Here is a 25,925-nt window from a genome sequence, read left to right on the forward strand (position 1 = left end):
CCAGTCTCAGGAGGCACCAGTCATTCATGGTCCCTGTACACTGATACTAGATCCATGATTCTAAACCAGAGTGCCATACAACATTAGCACTGTTAGGTGTGCAGACACCTACACAATTCACAGGATAAACCCAGAGATTTCAAAAAGGAATCCATAGGGCCAAAGACATGCTGACCTGGACTGTGGGCCACATGTGGCCCTGGAGAGTTAACCTGTGGCCCCCCAGGTTCCTGGTCTGCATGGTGCTCCCCACATTGCTTTCTTGCTACTGCCAAAATCTCCAGGATCCCCCCCTCCTTTAAACTTCTGCTTCCTGCTTCCACCCCTAGGGGCAGGGCAGTTCATACCAGGTGGGAGGGCTAAAATAACCTGCAACTAGAGGGTATTAGTGCAGTGCAGAAAGATTCACCCACTGTGCATTGGAGGAATGGGACCATGTGTTGCAGCCCATAACCACTCAGAAGTTGTATGGCCTGTCCCTATTTTCCATATTAAAAAAAAAATGAGTGAAAGTTTCAGACCTGGCATTTTCTGAGGGGTGCCTTGAATCTAATGAGGTTGAGAACCACTGTGCTAGACCCATAGAGGCTCAGCAGGCATGCAGAAAGATTAGCTTTTGCAGCATGGATCCATTTTGAGTGGTCTTTCATAAGCTGCTTGAATTTTGCCCTGATACATTGCATCTTTGCAGCAGAACATCCTGTTGCAAAAAGAGGAAGAGGGCTTGGCCTGAATAGTTTAGAAGTCTAAAAAAGCCTGGCAGTTAGTCTAGGCTGCATATTTTAGATTTGTATTCAGAAAAATCAGCTATTGACAGGTCTGTAATCTGAATGTTGGGTTAAAGGGTGCATAACAAAATGTGTAACTCTTATTTATTAAATTCTTTGTTGCTGATTTTTTTTTTTTAATTAAGATTTTTCCAGTATACTTAAATAATGATTTCTTAGTGACTTCAGTGCTCGCAATACTATGAACACACATTGTGCTTTTAAACAATCAACCAAACTATTTTGGGACATACATAAAATATAAATGTGTCTGAGATAACCATGCCTGTAGACTTTTAACTTTTATTTTCTTTAATAATCATGGGGAGGGAATTCTTTTGTACAACTTTTTTTATAGCAGTTCAGAAACATTACCCAAATATACATGTGCCTACAATAAAAACAAATATACTTTTGGCAGTTTTTATGTAGACCTGGAAAGATGCTTTGTGTTGAAGATGTTTCATATATGCACCCAAGAAAAGTTTGTTTATGGAAACACTCTTTTTGTTACAGACAGTACAGTTTGTTCAAGGAATATTTGTTGAAAAATACGATCCAACGATAGAAGACTCTTACAGAAAGGTACGTGCAATAGATGCACAATAATACTATATTAAAATGCTGAAATGAACAAGCTAGCAAATTTTGACAATCAAAATACAAATGACAAGCAAGGCGTTTATAGCACATCCATGTCAAGTCCAGGAAGTGCAAGTCTTTTAGGTCACTGCCTCTGGTGCTCAAACATATCAGTATGCTTTCTGCTGATGACCTCCTTTTGAAGAGCCTGTCTAAAAGGATAACTCCAATTTTAAAATCCTGCGGTGAAAACTTTAAAAGTTTTACTGGCTAGCAAAGTAAATTAACTTGGTGTGCATTACAGGGATACATTGATTGTAGTACTGTGTTTCTGATGCAGTAAACCTGGAATGGTGGTAAATATTCTAGGTCAGCAGCTTCCAAACTGACAGATTATGCACCACCAATTTAAAATGATACAACATTAAGTACTATCAAATTTTTTAATTCAACCTTAAGTACCACTAGCAAATTTTTGTCATATCAAGTAATTATAAAAGTCTGTTACCACATACCATTTGATAGGTTGTCTGCATACCACAGATTAGGAACCGCTGTTTTAGATGATCTCTCGAGTTCAGTTGTTGTAGGGTTGAATTGCCCTGTTCCCAGCAGATAGTAAGCATATAGACATTTAAGCAGTTTGTGGTCTTAAAAAAAAAAGAAAAGTCATTCTGCTACAAATAGCTAGCTTTGCAGAGCAATGAAATGGCTATTCTAGAGTTGTCTAGCACCATGTGTAACACCTGTCTGCAGCCTGGAGGTGTAGGGCCCATCTAACCCTTGCCTGTTTCATCTAGGCCCCCCCCCCCCCCCCCCCCCATCTAGCTTGCTTCTCTGTCAGCAAGGTGACTGCTCCAAAGAAGGATCACTGAGAGCCAAAAGGATAATCCTGCATTTTGTGGCTTTACTTGATTACCATTGACTGGAGTCACTGCAGTAGTGCTGCCTGCTGGGCATACAAAACTTGATTTGAAGCTGAAATTAATATACCAGAAAGAAAAATTGACGCGGCAACGTGCTGCTTAAAATATGTTCTACGAACAGGGACAGGAATTTTGAGCCACAGATTGGTTTGTCCCCTGTACTATACTACACCAAAATGAAGGCAGACATTACAAGTATGGCAAAACATTTTCTGTACTGTGTTTTCATCATTTGGGAGGTCATCTTAAAACACTTGACATCTTCCAAATCAACTTTCAAACAAGATTAGATAGAACCTTTAGCTGTTTTATGAGCTATGTAAAAGTCAGGTGGGTTCAGGAAACAAAATCATTGATTTATCATTATAAATATCTTGCTGAAAAACCTCATTAAAACAAAAAACAATCTGCCTCATTAGGTGCGGGTCTGGACTGACTAAGGAAGTTCCTTAATTTTCTTGTTCTCTGAATTGACCTGATTCTTGAATTGAGGGAGAAAACTGGTACTGAGTGGTGGTATTTTTAGCCATCTTCATAGCTTGTGTGTTAGAAAACATTTTGGCATCTTAACTTGATATAACTTTCACAAAATATTTTAAGCTTATGATTTGCTTTATTTATAACATTTGTTTCTTTAAAACTTTAATTCAATGATTACATATCTGATTTATTTAGGCGTAGTGTTGGGTTGAAATTTCAAGCTTGAAATTCATTTCCCAAAGATACCTTCATAAAGGAAACTAATTCTACTTAACAGCTTCCCTGTACAGGTAGTTTGAAGTGAATATTTCTTGCTGATAGGATTTAATTTTTCTCAGAATCAGAAGAATGTAAAAGGAGCAAAGGACATGAAAACCTAATCTTCATTGTCCTCCTTCAATCTTAGGCTCACTTCTGAATAAATTTGTGTTGCTTATACACGTGCAAAAAAATTCACTATAGGTATGAATTTGCAGAGCAAGGCTGTCAGTTCTCAATTGGCAAACCAACAGATGAGATGAACTGATATGGCTAGGGTAAAACACAGATTAGTTTTATCAGTCTGCTTATAAGCTTGTATATATGTTATCTTTTCTTCTATCCCCTTGTTGATCTAAATTGCTCTTCTAATGATCATAGGGATGCTACTCTGGCTCTCTAGTTTCTGAATATTTTTTCCCCTAAAATATTGAGTATGTATGCGTTCACAGTGAGTACCTGAAACAAGTAGAAATTAGCTGTTTTACTGCTAGTTGCTATGTTTAAAAATAATGGCTCCTTTTTAGTATGTAGGTAAGTTTAAAAGCACCAGAGTATTGCTTTCAGAAGTGAATTGTCAGTCATTCTTGAAAATACTGCCTGCTTTTGGTGTGTGAGCTCAAACTCAAGATTTTTTTCCTATTACTTTAACTTGTGCATAATAAGCTTGACTTTATAAAATAAGTTCCCTATGTGATTGTACTGGTTTTGAGAAGAAAAATATTTTAACATGACCTCTCTCTTTCTTGGCAGCAAGTTGAAGTAGATGCACAACAGTGTATGCTTGAAATCTTAGATACTGCAGGAACGGTATGTAAAACCAACTATCCTAAGTACATGTTCACAAGACTTAAGGCAATTTAAAGTTGAATTATTGCAGGAAAGGGAATGGCAAAAATGGTTATACTGATCACACTTATCCCCTGAAGATAGCTGTTCACAAGACCAGTCTTTTTTAAGCAGAATTGGAACTGCAGAAAATAAATTGTAGTTGCTTATGATTCATTCTGTCTTATTAGGAAAGCATAAAATTAAGCATGGTGATCAGCATAGGCCTTCTGCCAGGATTTTGTAAAGGATAATTCACCTGTGCATGAGTCTTAAATTTAACCCAAAGGTGATAGTTCGGAGTAGTCACAGTATTACTATTAGAGATTTTACATTCCGTCTTTTCCTCTATTTTAAGCTAGGGGATGGTCTCTAACACTTTGAGTGTTGCTTCCTGTTATTTAGGCAACATTGGACTTTAAGCCCATACATTACTTGAATACCATTTATGCTGACCTGCTACACACGGGTGAATTTTGCCTTTTTATCAGGCCATAAATTTAGTGAACGGGGGGCGGTGTTCGGGAGAAGAGGTGTATACTGTAACAGTATTTAGTTGTCACAAACCCGTTAAACCACCAAAACATCAGGTATCATTAATTTTTTTTTGTTTTGTTCTGATATACCATGTGTGGTCTCACTGGAAAGCCCATGTTAAACTGTGTCCATTTATGTTGCTTTTATTGTTCTATAGTCTATGTATGTCTTTTATAATTTGGGGCATAGTTTAGCCAAGGGACTGAAGCATGCATACTGAAACAATTGCCACTACCAGACACAGGCAGGAGACATTATTGGGTTGGACACACAAGGCATTGTCTGCCTGTACTGGGGAAAAACAACTGGACAATAGCAAAGGCATCTGAGAGAAATAGAGCACCTATGGCTAATAGGCCAAGTGCCTTGGGGAGACAGTGGTAGTGTAAGAGTGATGCTGTATTTGTGATGGTCCAGAAATTATTTGAGACACAAGGATTTCTTAGGATGTTATCTTTTATTGGGTAAATTGTCATTGGGATAGAGTTAGACAGACTTTCGAATACAAGACATCCTTCCTTAGGTCTGATCAGAACCAAGACGATAAATCTGTGGGGAATTCTGAGACTCATCAGCAATTAGAATAATAGTGATGATGGCATGCTGACTCAAAGGTTTTTAGAGTTTAGCTAGAATAGAATTGGGGTCTTTAGATGATCCCAGGCTGAGGAGAGTCCAGGGTCCCCAGCAGCCAGAGCTGGCAGAATCAGCAAGAAGCCTTATTTTTCTGGACATACTGACAGGGCTCTCACAAAGGCTAGGGTGTAGCCTGATGAGTGTAAGTAATTTTACGTGGCTTGTTTTTCTGTTTCCAAACTTATGGTCAGCTTTTCTTGTAAAATTTTCTTCTCCTGTATTAATAAATCATTTTGTTGCTTTGTCTCCTTTATTGCTTGTCTGCAGAGAAAGTAATTTCTGGGCAAGTGATATTCCAGGCTAGACCTTTATCTGGAAAGGGAAACCTAAAATTTCTTTCACAGCCCCCCTAGAACTGCCAGAGATTCCCAGTTATAAGGGCAGTGGAACTGAGACCTGTGGGGATAAGGCGTTATTCCAAGGCAAACCTCAGCCTTTTCCTTGGGACAAGCAGTTGTACAGTAGCAAGAAACTGGGAGCTCTGGGGTTGTGCTCCAGTATCACTTCCATGGGATAAATAACAGTGTTTCACTTAAAGCAGTGCAGAACTATGTAAAGACAGAGTAGCATTTTAATCAAAACAGCTAATATTTTTATCCAACTTTGAATGCCAGAAGCATTGGTAATAGAACAATGGCAGCATGCAGAGGCATTGCATAGTATTGGCTGCCTTTTGCTATAATTTATTACTTTAAAGTTTCATTGCCCTTAATTTTAGACACTTTTTCTGGTCTTACCAAGTTTTAATTTTTCTTAGTTAAATCTAATTTAAATCTTTGCCAGGGTGTCTGTCTGTCTGTCTTTTTTTGTACTTATCCTCTTCTATAATTAAATAACAAAGAGCCATTTGGAAGGGATTTGTGCTTCTCAAAAGGTGCAGAATCTCTTCAGACTGCTCAGGATTGAGCATTCAAATGTACAGCTGAGTCTTATCTTCAGTTATTACAGTAGAACAAAATATTGTTAGACCCTTGACATGAGACCCTGTGTGAAATGTGAAGCTTGTGTATTTGTAAATGGCACTGTCATGAGCTTGTTTGCCATCTATCATCTGATATATTTCACTTAATTCAGGAACACTTATTTAATTTTCACCCACCTAGAATTTAAAAAATATGGTATTAATGGTGTGAAGGAGTAGCTGAACTCCAAAATAAAGGCCTGGATGGGAAATGCCAGTTCATTGAGTTGGTCTCTTATAGTCTCAAGCAGCCACATAATAAACAGAGCAGAGAGATGTGGAGCAGTCTTCTATTAGAATTTCAAGGAGGTGCTGTTAAGTGGGTTTTTTGGTTTGTTGTTTTTTGAGGTTTTTTTGTTAAACTAGTTTTTAAGAATCAATTTAATCAGTTTGTGGAAAGGATTGTGTTTTGCCTACCTGCAGTGTTGGAGAGTTGGATTTAACAATGTGGGAGATCCTTTCCAGTCTTGTATCTGGTGTTCCAATACAAATGTCATGGATTGAGGCCAAACAAAGGAGTGGTTGATGGAACTTAATTTGAATTTAGTTTCTTCTTGCTTGTGTGTTTTTTAGAATGGAAAAATCGGAGAATTCTACCTTAGTTTCATGTTTCACTACATCCATACAATGGAAGAGGGTCAAATCAGAACCTTGTCAGTTTTTAGAAGACCCAGTCTCCTGTATACTTTCCTCATTTTAGTTGAATGTGACCCCACTCGTTGTTCTGTTCTATCCCAAGGTTCAGTCAGGTGCAGCAAAAGCAAGTAAATGTCACTGTCATGAGTTTGTTTGCCCTAGTGTTTAGGGTATGAGAGAGAATGGGTCTTAACTAGTGAGAACTTGATTGTGTACTTGTTTTAACCAGGAGCTTTCATTTCAGACAGTTGCTCATGACTGAATAAGTTATTATGAAATTAAAACAGTGCATTATTTTATAAACTCTTTGCAGTTGTTCCTACTTTTTCATGGAGGCAATAGGGTTCTCTGAGGTTAGAATAATTGTAATTTTTCTGTATCATGTCTCCTTTTTTGGACTTACAAAGCTTTTCCAGCCAGATCAAATGACTGTTTACCTGGAGACTGTAGTTCTTAGCATCTCCCCAGATAATAGTTTTAGTGCAGATATTTTGTTTATATGCACATACTTAAAACCCAATGCTATTCATAAGGCACAATGCATGGGTTAAACTTTTTTTAACAAAAGGTTTTAAGATGTAAAAATTGTCATTACTTTCATTAACCATGTGTGGCTTATCCTTCAATTGTGTATGATTTCAGTAAGTAAAATGCACAAAATCAAATCCAATGTCTCGCTTATTACAGGAACAGTTTACGGCAATGAGAGACCTCTACATGAAAAATGGACAAGGCTTTGCATTAGTATATTCTATCACAGCACAATCCACATTTAATGATTTACAGGACCTACGAGAACAGATTCTTCGAGTCAAAGACACTGATGATGTGAGTAGCCTATCAAAACACTATAGAAAAACTAATATTATAAAGTCCTCATCCTAATACTTTTAAAAACTGTACGTACTTTAACCAGAAGTGTGATTTTTTTTTTTTGATTTTTTTTTTTTTATTCATTCCAAGCTTTAATTTGAAAGACAAATTGACCAGCTTGGTCCAGAAAGTTATTTTAAGATATGTCCAGGTAGACTCTCGTCAGCCAGATTCTACAACCCTTATTTGAGTAATCAAACTTGATAGAAGTTTTGCCTGAAAAACTGTGATTTGTCCTTTAAATGCAGTTTTGCTTTAACTAATTGATTGATCCAATAAAGGCTTTGTGGGATTTTTGTACCACCAAGGTTAAATGTTAAGGTTATTTTCTAGTTGCTAGTTCTGCCATGTCAGGTGATTATTTCCCCCCGCACCCCTTCCTCATGCATCATCTCGGTAATATATGCAAACTTGCTGCTCTAAGAAGGGTTTTCATAATGTAGCTGGCCCTATAAATAGATAGTCTATTAAGGCACAAGGAGAGCCTCCTCCTGTAACTGTAGCCCTGCATAACAAGAGTGGAGTTAAAAACTGTCTTACTGGAGTAAGCCAGTATGACTTGAGTAGAAGCAAAACACTTCTGGTAAAATTGAATAGCAGTGCAGGGGATACATTCCGGAGGTCCCTGCGAATGTCGAAATCTGCGAATACTGATGGGGTTCCCTGTCAGGCCCCACAGCTGCCTTCTGCTCCCCCACAGCGCCTGGGGACCAACCCCTTCCCCCGAGTGTCGCTGCAGCTACTCCAAGCGCTGCTGCGGCTGCCTCCAGCGGTGGCGACACAGAAAATGCTGCTGCCGCCTCCCTCCCCGTCCCTGGGGCTCCCCCGCAGCACCTGAGGACTGCCCCCTTCCCCCCAAGCACTGCTGTGGCTGCCTCCAGGGGAGAAGATCCCGCTGCCACCTCCCTCCACGTCCCCAGTGTTCACTCTCCGCCTGCCTCCTGGCTCTGCCCTCCCCTGCAAATATTTGAATCCGTGAACCCAGAGTTTGTGAATAGCAAGGGTTTCCTGTATTTCTTTCATAACTTTTTAGCAAATATATTTTGGATGATCCTAGAAAATCACCTGGTTCCAAACCAGGGCAGAGTTAATCTGTAACAGTGAGGGCCACCTTTTTGGCAGGCATGCTACTTTGATCCGTTTCCCTTGCCTAATCTGCTGCTTTGCTTTCTGCTATCTGCCGTATGCTCCTTGCCTACTCTGATCCTTTCCTGTGATGCCTGTTCTTTTCCTGATTTGCATGCTACACGGAGGCTTCTTGTGCCACTTAGGGCTCACATGCTGCAGGTTGACCACCTGTGGTCTATAAGGTACCATTCTACCCTGGCTTCTGCCTATATTATAAATGTCAGTGACAGAACTTGATAGGCTGTGCAAACTTTCCCTCAAGTTATTAACATCGTAGCCCTTGTATCAATGTAGTATAGGCCCTGTTGTTTCTTCCACAACAAATGGGATGTGTGGAGGCAAAAGCTGAGTTACTAGAAACAGGTGTTCTCAAAATACTTAATTCTAACACATTCATATAATCTTCTTGATGTTTCCAAATCACTTTGGATTATCTCTGATCTGATAAATGATGGAAAATTAAATGGGAACAGGCCCTTTTTCATATAAATAAGGGGTGGCTGGAAATCCGTGTGTTTCCTGAAATTTCATTCCCAATAGCATGAGAATCCTGTGGCTGTGCGCACAGGCTGTCCAAAACTGGCTACTTGTGTAGATCACCCACTAACTTACCATACATCTGGAGTTTTCATATAGCTGTCTGTCATAAATTCAAAGTCAGATGCAAGGAAGGTTGCATAACTTTTTTGGTTTTGTTTCACTTCGCACTACTTTGGTACCTGGTAGTGCAGGGGTGGGCAAAATGTGGCCCGTGGGCCAGGCCATTCTATCCAGCCTGTGGGGCTCCTAAAAAATTTAGAAAATTAATATTTATCTGCCCCTGGTTGCCTGTCATACGGCCCTCAATGGCTTGCCAAAACTCAGTAAGCGGCCCTCTGCCCTAAATAATTGCCCACCCCTGTATAGTGACTAAATCTTTTCTGTGCAGTATTTTCCTAAATGCAGTTAGGAAAGACATATATTTATGGGAAGATGGAGGAATAAAGAAGTTAATATTTCCTGGCAAGGCCAGAAGATTTTGGCAAAGGACCTTCAGTAAACTATATCCATTGGATTTTTCTTGACCACAAATCATCTGTTAAGTCCTAAACTTAAACTCCTGTAGCCACTTATTTGCTAGCAAAGGATTATATGAAATCTTTTCATGCTTTGTTTACCTCCTCATTTTCTGTAGATTCCATGCTGTCTTTTGCTGGGGGGCAAATAGGCCCATTTTTAAACTGGCTGCAATTTTAACTGTTAAAGCTAGCTGGTGTTTGTTCTATTCCATGTACCTGTGCTGCTGCCCATGCCTGCTTCTTTCTTGCCCCCTCTCCCTCCAGTGTAAAAACCCCAGGATAACTAGTGAGAAGAGACTTCAGTGAAGATGACTTGCACCACTGTGTGCGTTATATCTGTGTTCTTTATTTACTTTTTGTTACTGTTCTCTTTTCTATGTTGGCTTGTTGGGGAGAATTCTATATCAGAACAATGTTTAGCTATTTTATAAAATGCATGTGTGGGGCATCACTAACCTTGTCTCAGCCCCTGGTTTGTACAGGGTTTACATGCTCTTTACTTACATAAGAAGTAAAGGAAAAGGCTCTCTTCCTTTTCACTCCCCCTTAGCTTAATGTGTCAAATACATATTTCAGGTCTTTGCTGCTACCTCCCCTGCTGTTCAGTTGCTGAACTTTAAAGGCATTTAGATTAATAAGTAGGATCTATTTTCAAGTTGCAGATAGGCTCAAAAATTTTATTTTTTGCAATATTCTCTAGCAAAAGTAGATTTTCTTAAGTGCTTAAAGTGGACTGCAGCATAGAACAGGAACTCCTTTCTCTTCTTCGTTTTCTTGCTTAAAATACTTCAGAGGCAGCTGGGCTACTATTCTCAGTTGTGTTTTAAGGCTAACTTCTAGAGCATCACAGCAGCAAATATTGGTACTCTTTTTGTTTCTTTCATTATCTTCATTCATTTTGAGGAGGAATTGTGCGCAGATCATACATGTAGATATGCTAAAATTTCCTTCCTCCTTGACATAGTAGAAAACTGTGGGTAAAATCCTACCTAAATCACACTAACATTTATGCAGGGGTTTAGGTTGTAGCCGTGTTGGTCTAAGGATATAGGCAGACAAGGTTTCTTGGGTGAATTTGATATCTTTTATTAGACCAACCCAAATGGTTGGAGAATAGTTATTAAGCAAGCTTTCGGATTCAAAAACCCTTCGTCAGGCTAAGGACGCTGCAGCAGTTGCTGCGTGCTCTTCCTGGATGGAATGAAAAGTAAAGAAGCCAGGGGCTGGGCTGGGCTGGGCTGGGCTGGGCTGGGGAGTCAGTTGCCAGGCAGATTGTAATGTATCAAAAATCCAATGTCTATGTTTAGTCCCTGATCTCTAGTATCCAGCAGGTTGATGAAATGGAGCTCATAGGCTCATCTCTGGGATGTGTTGTGTAAATTTCCCTTGAGGATCAGGACTGAGAGATTGGAGAGAGAGTGGCCCTCCTGTGAGAAATGTGCCCCCACTGGTAATTGGGTGTTTCTGTCTTTGATGGATTTCCGGTGTGCGTTCATTCTAGCGCGCATTTGTTGTCTGGTCTCTCCTACATATCTTCCATCAGGGCATTTGGTGCATTGGATGAGGTATACTACATTCCTGGAGGTGCAGCTGTAAGATCCAGGAATGCTGATGGCTCTGTTGTGGGGTGTAGTAATAGTGGGGGTGGTGGAGATGTGGGGGCAGGTTTTGCATTTCTTGTCCTGGCACGGTCTGGATCCTTTTGGTGTGTTCTGGGGTTGAGGAAGTTTGCTTCTGGTGATGAGGTTGGCGAGGTTCGGTGCTTGTTTGAAGGCTAGGATGGGTGGCTCTGGGAAGATCTTTTTAAGAATAGGGTCTCTGTCTAGTATGGGTTGTAATTTTTTGAGGATTTTCCGTACAGGTTCAAGGGATGGGTGATAGGTCATAACCAGCGGTGTGCAATTTGTGGGTGTTTTTCTTCTGTACTGCAGCAGTTCTTCACGCGGTATCCAGGTGGCTCTTTCAAACGTGCGATCTACCTCTCTGGAGGAGTGTCCTTGCTGGGTGAAAGCCTTTTTACGATTGGTGAGGTGGCAATCCCAGGTGTTCTCTTCAGTACAGATGCGGTGGTATCTGAGGGCTTGGCTGTATATCACAGCTTTTTTGATGTGTTTCGGGTGATTGCTGGTTCTGTGCAGATATGTGTGTTTGTCTGTGGGTTTCTTGTATACTGTGGTCTGTATTTTACCCTTCTGGATACTGATCATTGTGTCTAAAAAGTGTCTGCTGCAGTACAGAAGAAAAACACCCACAAATCGCACACCGGTGGTTATGACATATCACCCATCCCTTGAACCTGTACGGAAAATCCTCAAAAAATTGCAACCCATATTAGAAAAAGACCCTATTCTTAAAAAAATCTTCCCAGAGCCACCCATCCTAGCCTTCAGACAAGCACCAAACCTTGTCAACCTCATCACCAGAAGCAAACTTCCTCAACCCCAGAACACACCAAAAGGATCCAGACCGTGCCATGACAAGAAATGCAAAACCTGCCCCCACATCTCCACCACCCCCACTATTATTACACCCCACAAAGGAGCCATCAGCATCCCAGGATCTTACAGCTGCACCTCCAGGAATGTAGTATACCTCATCCAATGCACCAAATGCCCTGATGGAAGATATGTAGGAGAGACCAGACAACAACTGCGCACTAGAATGAACGCACACTGGAAATCTATCAAAGACAGAAACACCCAATTACCGGTGGGGGGCACATTTCTCACAGGAGGGCCACTCTCTCTCCAATCTCTCAGTCCTGATCCTCAAGGGAAATTTACACAACACATCCCAGAGATGAGCCTATGAGCTCCATTTCATCAACCTGCTGAATACTAGAGATCAGGGACTAAACATAGACATTGGATTTTTGATACATTACAATCTGCCTGGCAACTGACTCCCCAGCCCAGCCCAGCCCAGCCCCTGGCTTCTTTACTTTTCATTCCATCCAGGAAGAGCACGCAGCAACTGCTGCAGCGTCCTTAGCCTGACGAAGGGTTTTTGAACCCGAAAGCTTGCTTAATAACTATTCTCCAACCGTTTGGGTTGGTCTAATAAAAGCCATTAACATTTATGGGAATTCTGTAGCTAGAGGTCCATATGTGTCTGGTAGTGCTCAGTTTATATGCTTGGTATCCAGTTCACATCAGCTCATCTTTCCATTGCTGCTTGGGGTCTTTTTGGATGCTAATAAAGATTGGGAGGAAGGAACAAACACATCTCTTCCCTTCTTGCATGATATAGCAGGCTATTTTGGTTCTCTGCTAGCGGTGGTGGCTTATGAATTATCTTCTGGGGGGTGGGGGAGAAGGCATTCGGATTTTTTCTTTGAAGTTGACTATTCCAAATAGCAGCCAGTGCTTTTGCATCGATCCCCTGAAAAAGCTATATGGCTGCAGCTAATGCCTTTCATAGATTCATAGATTCATAGATGTTCGGGTCGGAAGGGACCTCAATAGATCATCAAGTCCGACCCCCTGCATAAGCAGGAAAGAGTGCTGGGTCTAGATGACCCCAGCTAGATAAAAACTACCACACAGCCACCACTGCAGGTACTTGGTGGTAGCTGGGTGAGGGGAGGAACAAGTATACATGTGAGAGAGAAACTTAAGTATACATTTAGATGTATTCTTCTACTTTTTTTATTGGTAACTGTGAATTTAGAAAACACATTACCAACTCCCCCCTCCCCCTCAATAATTAGATTCTGTATATGGAAAAATTATAGATTTATTGTTTTCCAGGTATAGAATCTAATTATTGTTGGTTTTATCTTGAACTTGTCCACCTGCTGCTACAGCAAGGAAAATTTTAAATTGGGGGGATGGCCCTTCTGCCCTTGAATTTCTTCCCCTTCCTGTCAGACCATGCTCTCCCTGAGCACATAGAAGTGAGGAAAGATATGGACTTTCCCCTTTACCTCCCACCCCCAAAGGATCCATGTGCTAATTACACCCCTCATCCCCTCTCCACACACCCCCCCCCCCACCTCATGACTGGAACCATGTGTTCTTGTCACAAGTCCTGGGATCCTCCAAAAATGTATATGCAGATGAGGCACAGGGCAGCCAGGTCAGGCTTCGCCTCACAAAGGGCAAGGCCACACTAATCCTATGTGACAGGCTGAGAGATTCTGAGCGAGCTGTTTGGACTTGTTTGGTGATGCTTCCAGATGTTTAAGGCTGGTGAAGAAGTAGGACACATGGGAAATGGGAAACAAAGCAGTTTAACTTCCTCTTCACTCCGATAGCCTATGTGTAGTGGTTCACCATGACTTGTAAAAGAGTTGGCCCTTAAGGGCACTGAGTACAATAGGCACTATCATATATCTTATTTAGATGGGCTGCAGTATCCTATCTTTCCCATCAGCATCTCTACCTTTTTGGTTAAGAACAGCAGTAGCATGTTTGGCACAAAGGGGCGGGTGTCAGGGCTGGCTCTGGCACTCCCGGTGGCAGCCTGGTATTGTAGTACCTCCAGGCCTGGTACCGGTTCCCTGTGGAGAAAATGCCCACCCTTTTATTTTATTGGACTTTTTTGCTTTTTTTAAGGTGTACATTCACGGTTCCCGTCAATATGGTTGCCCGATGTGGCCTATGTGTCTTAGCTATGCTCAGTGTTGGCTGTATTTAATCAACTTCATAGTTGGTTTCTTACTGAGCATGTGCAGCTTTTGGCAACAGTTTAACAATAGACAGTGTATTTAATGAGGCTTTGTATGTGAATGTAAGACAAGTAGCTTTTTCCACATGCTGGTTGAGTTTGGTCAGGGGAGGGGAAGGCACTTTTGTCTTGTATTTGAGTAAATATGGTCATTTGTGTTTCAAGAAAGTTGGTGATATCTCTTAAATTTGTTAGGTGGTAAAAGGCTCTAAATGTGTTTAATTGATGAACAAACCTTTAACTGGCTGTGTTTGTGTTGCGTATGTACAAACCTAAGAAGACTGAGGATTTCAGGATTAAGCCATAATGAAACTTAATTTTGTGATGGAGGATTGTGCTGTCTTGTCACTGTTGGCATAGTACCCACTCTGGCTGGTTCAGGGGACAGGCTACACACAGTGCCCAGTCCAGCCAGTCCAGGACCCTCAGCACCCACCTCAGAGTGGGTGTCATGTACAATGTGTATCCTAATCTGTTGCTGTGTGCAGTACAGTCCTGCAGTCCTGGCTGGAGCAAGCATTATGGGTGCTGGATCCATTGTGCAGGGAGGGAGGGGAGCTGTATGGCTTTGATTGGACCTTTGAGGCCAGCCCTACATCTGGACTGTGGACTGGTCCTGCGCCACTCATGTGGCCCATAGGGCCACATGAATTTTGACACCCCTGATGTAAAGAAATCAGTTTTTCATGTAGGATTGTGTTGTCCCTTGTTTATGACTGTATTCTATTTCTGGTTTTAAAGTTTATATATAACTTAATATCTGTCCTGATTAGGTGCCTATGATTCTGGTTGGCAACAAGTGTGACTTGGAAGATGAAAGAGTTGTGGGAAAGGAACAAGGTCAGAACCTAGCAAGGCAATGGAATAATTGCGCATTCTTAGAGTCATCTGCAAAATCAAAGATAAATGTTAATGAGGTAAGATTTCAGACTTAATAAAGAAATAAATTGATGTTCAGTTTTGCTGCTTAATGTTAACCTAGGGACCAAATTTTCATTTCTCTTAGCAGTGCCCCTTGAGTTCGGTTGGCACAACTTTACTGTAACAATGCAAGAAATTTTACATTGTCAGGTATGTGTAGTAACAGATAGTAGGGCTGTGCAAAGCTTTGGTAGCTGATTTGATTCAGAGGAGATTTGGCCTGATTTGTGGACTGAATCTTCAAATCCAAATCAAATTAGGAGACCAAGTAAAAGCTTCGAATTGATTCAAAGCATCCGAATTGATTTGGAAAAAGATTCGGAGATTCAGCCATAGGCTAAACAGGCAGCTGCCTCCAACTGGTAAGTCTGTTCGGGTTGGCGGAGTGGGGAGGGATCAGGGCTGGGTCAAGCTGCTCAGCTGGGGCGCGTTACTCAGGGAGGGTGGTGCGGGATGCAGGCCTGGTAGCAATGGGAGCAGGGGCTCTGCCCTGCTGCTGCTTGCCCAGCTGGGGTGGGCGGGTAGGGAGGGGGGGACAGGATGCGGGTGCGGCTCGCCCCAGGCAGAAGGGGGCACGTGGCAGCAGGGCAGAGCCCCTGCTTGCAGCGTTGCCGCACCTGCATTCCGCACACCCCCTCTATGGCAGGTGGCGGCAAGGCAGAGCCCCTTCTCCCAGTGCTGATGTGGGCGTGGCAGCACTGGGAGCAGGGGCTATGCCCTGCTGCTGCCTGAAGCAAGTTGGGCCTGCAGTACAGCCCCTGCCCCCTCGCACCAACTGGGGAAGCGGCAGCAGGGCATAGCTCCTGTGGCTCCCCCTGCTGGGGCAGAGGCAGGCCCAGCTTGGGTAGCCGTGGGAGAAGCCCCCATGGCTCCCTGCCTGGCCCCAGCCTAGTCCTGGCACTTTTATTTATTTATTTATTTATTTATTTATTTATTTAAACAAAAAGCCCTGTACTCACCAGCTGCAGGAGCAGCAATTGGGGCCTCTGGACACTTGTGGCAGAGCGCCTCTCTCTCCCCCACCCCCAATACAATGCAGGGCAGTGGGAATTACTCCTGTCCCCCCACTTGGCACCCGTGTAACAGCTGCCCCATGGCATGGGTACAGCACACCTCAGCAGGACACCGTGCACTGCCTGAGAGTTGGGGCCACTAGGACTGAGCGCTGCCGGGCTCCAGCCAACACATGGAGCCACCCCAGCTCCCAGACAGCATTCAGCATCCTGCCAAGCTGTGCTGCACCCATGCCATGGGACAGCTGCCATGTGGGTGCCGGGGGGGGGGGGGGGGCAATCCCCACTGCCCTGCACTGCACTGTGTGGGGGGACTCTGCCATGAGTGTCTAGAGGTCCCAATTGCCGCTCCTGCAGTCAGTGAGTACCAGGCGCTTTTTATTTTTGTGCCAGGACTAGGCTGGGGCCAGACAGGGCAGCCATGGGGGGCTTTTCCCATGGCTCCCCCTGCCCGGGAAGAGGCGGGCACAACCAGAGGAGCCACGGGAGAACCTGCAGCTGCCTGGCTGTGCCTGCATCCCTGGCCAATCCGAATCACTGAATCTTCCGAAGCCAATTCAGCCGAATCGATTCAGGACAGTATTCCGAATCTCTGAATCGAATCACTGTCCTCCAAATCGGCCGAATCCAAATCAAATACTTCCCTGTTCTCACAGATCTAACAGATAGGTCTAGTTGTAACTTAAAGCTAGCTTCGTAGCCATAAATGCATGGTTTTGGAGTATTAATCTCTTATTTCTGCTTGCTTAATGCATTCTGTGTAGTGTGTAAGGACCATGTTAATATACTGTATTGAAAATGTTGGAAAGAATGTGTGTGTTTTGCCTTTTCTCAAAAGGGTTTTTGATGTGTGACTGTAACAGAAGTGTTGGTTAACTTGGAGTCCTGTATTGAGTATGGTTAACCTTAGCCAGTTATTCCACAGGAAATGCCCCTCCACAATGTGGCTATCAGTTTGGTTAATATAAATGACTTGAGGCGTATCTGGTTTTAAAAGTATGTATCAGTAAATGCAAACATTTGACTCACTGGATTTTTTTGGAGACTATTCATCTGTATATTAACAAATTGAGAATTCCATTATGTAAACTGTTAAAGCAGTATAGTTAATGGCTTATAGAACTTCTATTCATGTATTTAAAAAGTTCCTTTTGTAGAAGTAGCATATGCTAATATGGAAAATTACTAAAACTACTAGCGTTTCTGCAGCCAATGCATTTCCTTGTTTTAGAATATTCAGAGATTGAAAGGAGACATGATGGGAGGGAATGTCAATTGAAGCAGAAGTTATTTAATTGTAGTATTTGAAGCTTATTGAGTTGCTCTTTAATTAGAGATCTTGGAAAATCCTCATCCTTTTACAGTTCATGTAGATGAGTTAAGGCAGAGTGTGGTAACCTTAAGTGTTTTTGCTGTGGGCTGTTACTGGTGTCATGTACTGCTGAAGGTGCTACCAAATTAATGTCTTAATTCTTTGTACAAAATCAATATAGTATAGTACTGAGATATCAAAAGTAACTTATAAAAACAAATCCTGGTCCAATGCAACTCAGAAGTTTTGATGAGCAGTATCCAGTGTGTAACCTTAACCACTTACAAGTATATGTAAAATGATAAAACATACAAAACAAATAGACTAGACCTTTCTTCAAGGGAAATGGCTCGTTCTAGGCATAATTCTACAAAAGCATAAACATGCTTTTGGCTCTGTCTAGTGTACTTGGCTGTCTTGGTATGAACAACCGATTACAAATTGTGCATGCTCTATCATGGTATTCCAAGTGTTGATATGGAAAACTTCTTGTCAGTGTCTGCTGTGGATGCCAAATGTAGTGTTATTTACACACCTCACTTTGAGGCTGGAAGAACCTTGGCATCATTCAGTATATCTGACTCAGAAAGCAAGTAGGTACTAGTTGCATACATAATGAGTTTAATGTTTTCTGATACTAAATTAAATGTTTCTGTGGGGTAAATGCATGAGGTGCATACAGGTTTATTTTTCTCCCTTTCAGCAGCTCTCTTTTTGTGTGTGTTCTTAGATCTTTTATGACCTTGTGCGGCAAATTAACAGAAAAACTCCAGTGCCTGGAAAAGCACGCAAAAAGTCATCTTGTCAGCTACTTTAATGCATAGGTGTACTGTAGCTCTGAGCCAGGTAAGTTCTCCTATTTTTAGTTTCTCACTTTTTTTGTTTGTTTGTTTCTATTGACTTATGGGTACCTTGCTTTAAGTATTCTTTTTTACTTTTAAAGTAATGGTGAATGCAAATTGAGTCAAGCTCTTTGATAAAGGTATTTCAAATGACTGTTTTGACATTGTCGTTATAGCGTAAGAATGCCTTTGTAGCTTTTAAGGTGTGGTGCTTGTAGTGATGGACAAAAGTGATCTGACAGACTAAAGGAACAACCTAATATCTTCAAAATTAGCGTGGTATATCCGGGATGGTTTTTTTGTGTGTTTTTTTGCTCCCACCACTGCATGCATGGAGGAAGAGCACGGGGGGGACATATGCCCCCTGAATCTGTGCCTGGGGTGAGGGCAAGCTACTGCTGCAGGCTGGGGCTGGCACTGGGGGTGTGGAGGTGGTTGGGCTGGGGCTGCGTTAGTGGTGGTGCTGGGAAGGGAGACTATAGGGGCGGGCTACAGCCACCCCAAAATTTGCTGTAGCCCACCCTCTCCCAACATGCATATCTGGGGAGCACATGTCCCACATGCCCTTCCGGCATTGTGCAGTGAAAGGAGCTGCCTCCCTGTACCCCCCAGACGAACCACAGCTTTGCCCCACCCTGGCTGTGCAGCATCTGCCCCAGCACCAGCCCCACTCCCTCCCTAACTGTAGGGGTCTCTATCTGCCCCCTCTCCCTTCCCGCCCCTTCCTTCCCCTCTTGCCCCTTCCCCCATAACAGACTTACCAGCCAGATGCTGTTCTCCATTCTGCCAGGCTGCATATCGGCAATTAGATTGGTATCAGCTAATATGGCTCGTTAAAAAGTGGCCATTAGTAAGTATCAGCCCCAAAAAATCTCTATCGGTTCACCCCTACCTTTAACCTTACAACCTGTAAGATGTTGGCGTGCTAGGGGCAGATGGCGGGGGAGCCATGTGGGGTCCGATCCTTATGACAGTGCAACCCTGGCCCCTTCCCCACCATCCACACCCAAGATGTGCATGCACTCACTGCCAGTGGTAAGCTGTGCCAGGGCTCAGTTGACTCTGTTGCAGCTGCTTGCAGCTTCCCATGTGCCTGCCACAGCCAGCCTGGGCTCTGGGCAGGCCCCTGCTGTCTGCCACGAAGCCTGGGCTGCTTGTTGCCAGTGGCAGGTTCATGTGCACTCTGTCTGAGGTGGATGGTAGGGAAGGGTTTGGGGCTGCACTGCCACAACAAGAATTGGGCTCCTTGTGGCTCCACTGGCATCTGCTCTGAGGTATACCTGTCAAGCAAAATGCCTGTGTGCCATGCTCCAGCATGTGTTCTGCAGGTTCCCTGCCCCTGCTTTTAGTGCTTACCTTAGCAAGGACAACTATCTATTAATTTTGGTACTTTCAGGCTTGTTTTCAGCTTTTGATATCACTGACCATGAGATGTTGACTCGTCTGCTGATCCAGGCTGTTCAGATGGATAGAATTACACTTTACTGGTTCTGTTCTTTGTCAGTGCCCTGCTGCAAAGGTTTTTTTTTTTTTTGGGGGGGGGGGGTTGTCATCCTTGTCATCCTTCCTACTTGGTGTATTTGAGGTCTCTGGAGGGAGATAATTTTACTGTTGTAGCTTTTGTATTAATGCAGCTATAGCATGGAGATCTATGCTAATATGCAGGCAGTGTGGTGTCTTTTGCTTTACAGTTTATAGGCAAACTGCCTTGGGCTGAGTGAAGTGACTTTGAGATTTACATTATGATGCCAGACGCATATGAGGAGGATGGAAGGAATATTTGTGCCATATGTTGAATTGGGTTTTCAGTTTAAGGATTGGGCTTGTTCTCTAGTTGTTGTTAATTTTGGTAGTACATCTTCCCTACATCCCTCTGATATAATTAAGCTAAACTTGAAGTCAAAGGAATAGGGTACTGTAAGGCGTGTTCTATTTGAGGCCATCCTTGAAGATGACTCAGGCTGCTGCTGGTGTAAAATAAAGCAGCTTATGTTTGTAGTGTTACAAGCCTAAAACCTGTGATGGTACCTTTTTGTTGCTGGTGTGACTCAGTGTGTCACTATTGATCTTTAAAGCCATACATAATTAACTTTCAAGTTGGTACATTGGCATCAAGGTAACTTAAAGTATATCTGAATAATCTATAATAACTATACTCTAATTTCAAGTAGCATACCAAATACGATATATCTGCATACACTGGTATGCTGCCCTAAAACAATTTGGATACTACTTCAAGAACAATCCTCTCCCTCATAAGGGTGCTGTATTAGTAGCAGTGCTGTCATTTAGCCTGTCCCTAGATCTTCAAATCTAGAGATTAGTCTTCCAATGGAATCTTTCTCTCTGGCCCTAGCTATGGCAGAATTCAATTTTCAGAGCAGTATATAAAAATAACATTGCACAGAGTTGCATCATATGAAATACAGCAGAACAATAGCTGTTGGAGTGCTTTGTTAGACTTTTTATGAATGTTCTGTAATCTGAAGCAGGGCTCCACAACCTGAAAACATTAACCCCTGGTCTAAAGTGTAATGACTACAGGATTGGGTGTGTCCCCTTTAAAAATGAGATTGATTCTTGTGCACAGCAGAAATCTCATAATCCTTACCTAAGCCTCTACAATGCTTGTGTCTTTCTTTTTCTAATGTAAATTGGTTTTGAAGTGTGACTAACAAAAATATATGAGCATGTTTAACTCATTATTTTGGCACTTTAATAGAAGTAGTGAAATTGGATGACCTCTTTGCAAACTGTTAGCGCTCCAAACCAGTTTTTTTTTAGTTTCTGGACTGAAATGAATTTAGAGACTTGATTTATAGGTAGGGATCTACTGAATTTGCAATTGTGTGGATTACATGAAATCGGTAATGCCCACAAAATCTACTGTGGGGGAAGGGGTAGAGTCCCACCAAGTGCTGTGGCAGCTCGCTGGAGGGTGAGGGGGGCTGCCACCTAGATGGCTGCCACCTTGCACCTCACTGCTGATTGGCTGAGAGGGCTGCCTGTTATGTAACTCCATCCATAGATTCATAGATGCTAGGGTCAGAAGGGACCTCGACAGATTATCGAGTCCAACCCCCGGCCCGTGGCAGGAAAGTGCTGGGGTCAGATGACCCCAGCCAGATGCCTACCCAACCTTCTCTTAAAGACCCCCAAGGTAGGGGAAAGCACTACCTCCCTTGGAAACCCATTCCAAATTTTGGCCACCCTTACTGTGAAGAAGTTTTTCCTGATATCTAGCCTAAATCTGCTCTCTGTTAGTTTGTGACTGTTGCTCCTTGTTACTCCAAGAGATGCCCTGGTGAACAGAGCATCTCCGATCCCTTGCTGTGTTCCCCTAATGAATTTGTAGGCAGCCACAAGATCATCTCTCAGCCTTCTCTTACAGAGGCTGAAGAGGTCCAGGCTCAGTTGTACAGGGCAAGAGGTGGCAGCAGCACTGGGAGGAGTGGCTACAGGGCAGGTGGAGCGGTACTACTGAGAATTTTGGGGTGGCCATAGCCCCCCAAATCCCCCCTAGTGTCACTGCTGCTGCCTGCGTACGCCGAGTGCAGCCCTGGTCCAGTCCCCACCAGGAAGAGGCTGGCGCAGCCCACAGTGGGCAGCCTGCCCTTGCCCCACACACATCCGAGGGGGACATACCCCCCCATGCCCCTCCTTAGGGTACGTGCAGCAGCGGGAGCGGCCCAGCCCTCCACACCCCCTGGATGAGCCACCTGCAGCTCTGCCCCATGCCCTGCTCTAGGGTCACATCTGCCTTTCTGGCTGCACAGCCCCTGCCCCTCTCTCACTGGGGGGGCCTCGATTTGCCTTCCCCATGCCCCTTCACCCCCAGAGACTTACAGGCAGGAGTCTGCTCTCCAAACTATCGGGCTGCGTTCGTGGCTGCATGCTTGCTGCAACTGTACACATGCACACAGCATTTATCGGTAACATTATCATCCAAAAAAAGTCGATTGCCAATTATGTTAATTTTTCTGTTATTGGTGCGACCAATATATTGGTGCACTTCAAAAAAAATGAATGTGTTCAAAAACCCAGTTGGACAACACTCTGTGGAACTTCATTCATTCTTGGTTGTAGCCTGTTATCTGTGCATACAAGTTACGCACCTTTCTTTCTTTTAAACTAAAACTGTGCATAAAAGTTTGGCTTTTTTAATAAATCTACTTCACCTACATTTTTGAGTGCCATCAAGTATCTCACCTTTTGTATAACTTTCATAACTGCCTTTTGTGTTGTTCATTCCAAAATCTATTTAGTTACTATATGGTGGCTTGGGATCTTCACAAGTGAACATCTGTGGCTCTGTATTTGAATGCAAATGTGAGGTGCTTCAGGGGAAATGCACAACTCTCTTCTAAAGATCTGATCTTCATAGACATGTAAAGAATAGAATTATTTGGATAGAATGGACTTCAGAGATCATCTAGTCCAATCCCTGTTATAGACCCAGGATGAACAAGTACTTTGGGGAGTTGGGAAGAAGAGGTGTGGGTACTAGTAACTTAAATCATGTCTGTATCTAATAGTGTTTCAAGTAGCACCTGAGAAGCTGTGCACCTGAAAGAACAGACCCCCTGCTCCACACTCACCCACACACACATCCAGGGGTTTTTTTTGGTATGTGTATATCTCTTTGGTCAGTTCCTCTGTAAAGGGGGGAGATTTTTTTTTTTTCTGGGGGGAAGAAAAACCCTCAAAAAATCACATCGGGAAAGTCTTGTAGATACGTGATGAACGATTAAAATGTATTAGTTTTCTTAACTGCAAAACAGTATGTCACTATCCATGTTTTTCCTAGGCTAATTACTTGTTTCATTGTTACAGGTCTGAAGAACTGTTGCCCAATTCAACAGTGCCAGCATTCCAACTTTATTAAACCTACCAACATCATAAATGGACTTTCCTGTGGTGGTACCCTTTAAGAAATGGATGAAAGCTACTACATCAGTTTGCACATTCTAATCACTTTCCAGTGTCACGAGAGATTTTTACTTATAAATATTCTAAATGTATGCAACTGGTAAAACCAGAGCCTACATCCAGTATTACTGATAAGAGACATTGTTCATCCACCAATGTTGTACATGTATGAAAGCTATGTACTGTATACTTCAACAATCCCCATACTTTCTATTGGAGAGTACAATAATGTAAATCCTAAAAGCACCACTATTTTAGCATAATAAAAGAAAGTCCAAAGAGCTCCTCTATAGACTACTCCAGATAACTTTGCTTCATCGGTATTTGTAGCTTATTGTAACTTTTTTAAAGAAATACAGGATCATCATCATTGTATTGTACAAAAGCGCTTTGATTAACACAACAGCTATATAGTTTTTTAATTTTAGGAAAAACCTGTGGAGACAGTGAATCTAGTCTTTAAGAGTCCTTTCAGTATAATGTCTGACTAAAGACATGGCCTTTAATATCTGTTGGGAAGGAAATGTCCAGACTTTTCAACCTTTTATTGTATGTTTCCTTTTCCTTGTTTACATAGGGAACAATGTTTATAGTTGTGTGTACAGTGGGGGTCTACAACAAGAAGTGTATATTTTAAAACAATTTTTTAATGATTTAACAATTTTTTGTAAATCATTTTTGGGCTTCTGCAGCTGTAGATTCTCACTGTGAATTCCCTTGCTTGCTCATGCATAAGTGTATTTGCAATACCAAATATACAGGTTTAGTACTTTTGCCTGTTAGTGATTGTTTTACATGTGTAACGTTTTGGTTGAGATGTTAAATGGTGGAAGAGTACTGTGGATGTGAATGTGGGAAGTAATTTTAATCATGTGTAATTGGTCACAGGGCCTAAGTTGCAGTACTTAACTTTTGCTGATTTTATTTAACAATGCCTTGTTGCTTTGTATGCATTAACGTTTGGGTGTAAAGATTGTGTGTATATCCAACAGGGAGCCACAGTATTTAAATTGACCAACCTAATGTTACAACTGCTTTGAGGTGGCCAAATGTAAACTAAAAGCCTTAATTAAAGTGGTGCAATTTTGTATGACTTAGCATCAGTAGTTCAATAAATTTGGATTGCCATGCAAGGGCTTGCATTACAGTTATCTGCTACTTGAATGCTTTGTGTAGTGTTTTAACAGTGCTAGTAAATATTACATCATCTCGCTAAATACAATTGCGAGCAGAGCATCTTGCACAACGTGGATTCATACATCTGAGACCAAAAAGGGCTATTTATACTACCATCTGGTCTCGTATATATGACGCTAGACCTAACAGTTCCTCCAGTTTAACATATAGGTAAGTAAAAGCTCTTTAAAGAAATACCTTGTTAGGTGAAAGACTAATCCTGGTTAGTTGCCAAAATACTAGCAACTTCCACTTTTTTTAAGCATTCCCTTTGGGGCACAGATTTTTTCTAAAGGAAGCTGTATATAGAAAGTGTATATGGGGCTTTTGGTATTGTTTTAATAATTAATTAGTGATGGGTTTGGGGTACTCGAAGTGTATTACCTATGACTACTGTTCTGACTTTCCTGTATAGAATGTTTTTCTTTTTATAACAAGATCAGTTAGCTTGTTTCTGCTAGTGAGAAGGTATGACCAGCTTTTCTATAGCTGGCCAATATGTTCTGCCATACTCGTGAAAGTATAAAATGGACCTTAAAAGTTCCAAAATTTAACACTAAAAGGGAGCATTAGCACTAATTTTTTCCCTGCTCAAGGGATTTTTGTGTGTGTTGAATATATTTTCAATTTTACACACACAGGCATGTACACATACAATACATTTTATTTCATAAATTAATCTTTCAGTAAAATTTTGTAATGTGGGAGATTGTGGTGACCTTCAAACTGACAGTTCTGAGAGTCTTGTTGGAAACTCAAGTTTGGTCTTGGGGAGGGGGAAAAAGGGAATTCTGATCCTTCCTGTCATTTGCTTTAAAGGAAGAATGTGCTCTATTGGCTGTAGCAAGATGGAGCCTTTGGTAAATGCAGCATAATCAGCTTGGATAAAAACCTGAGCTGATTATGAATCTTTGAATTCTAGAAATAACTCGGCAGCAGTGTTGACTATAGTTGCTCAGGAAGCATCCAACTTCAGTGGATTCCTGTGAAGGGGAAAGGAACTGGTATATATGAGGGTTCACACAGTTGGCAAGTAGTGGAAGTATTAACTGTATATAGACCAAGTGTCATTTTAAAAAAACAAAAAGCAAATGCATCTTGCATATCACCTCTCTGATGCTGAGCTCACTTCCCAAATATGGGTAATATGATGCTTGCCTTTTACCCAGGTCATAGGCTTAGTGAAGTTCTGTAGTATTGTGTATGCCTCTTATAGATGAACCTTTCATAAGCAAAACCTGGTAGACTTGAGGAGGACACTACTTCAGCAACTGGGAAAGCCACCTAAGGAAAGACATTGATGGAGTGGCAGCAATGGAGATTGAGTAAAAATGAAGGAGATACCACTGTCACTTGAGAAAGTAGAAAAGAATTGTAGTTGTCTTTTGTTCCTG

The 25,925-nt window shown here is 42.2% G+C and overlaps 1 protein-coding gene across 3 annotated transcripts in view; it reads left to right on the top strand.

Moving 5' to 3' along the window:
• RAP1B (RAP1B, member of RAS oncogene family) overlaps nt 1-24,502 on the top strand; it is a 60,474-nt gene extending 35,972 nt beyond the window's left edge. For all 3 annotated transcript variants that reach the window (XM_019493343.2, XM_006267067.4, XM_014595885.3), the window contains exons 3-8: nt 1,284-1,352; nt 3,767-3,823; nt 7,299-7,439; nt 15,112-15,255; nt 18,315-18,430; nt 23,260-24,502. In XM_019493343.2, the coding sequence (XP_019348888.1) occupies nt 1,284-1,352; nt 3,767-3,823; nt 7,299-7,439; nt 15,112-15,255; nt 18,315-18,401 (498 nt within the window). In that variant the 3' untranslated portion in view covers nt 18,402-18,430; nt 23,260-24,502. The remainder of the gene's footprint in view (nt 1-1,283; nt 1,353-3,766; nt 3,824-7,298; nt 7,440-15,111; nt 15,256-18,314; nt 18,431-23,259) is intronic.
• Nucleotides 24,503-25,925: the final 1,423 nt, after the last annotated feature.

The sequence above is a fragment of the Alligator mississippiensis genome, chromosome 4 (assembly GCF_030867095.1).
Source record: "Alligator mississippiensis isolate rAllMis1 chromosome 4, rAllMis1, whole genome shotgun sequence".
In the NCBI taxonomy this organism is placed as follows: Eukaryota; Metazoa; Chordata; order Crocodylia; family Alligatoridae; genus Alligator; species Alligator mississippiensis.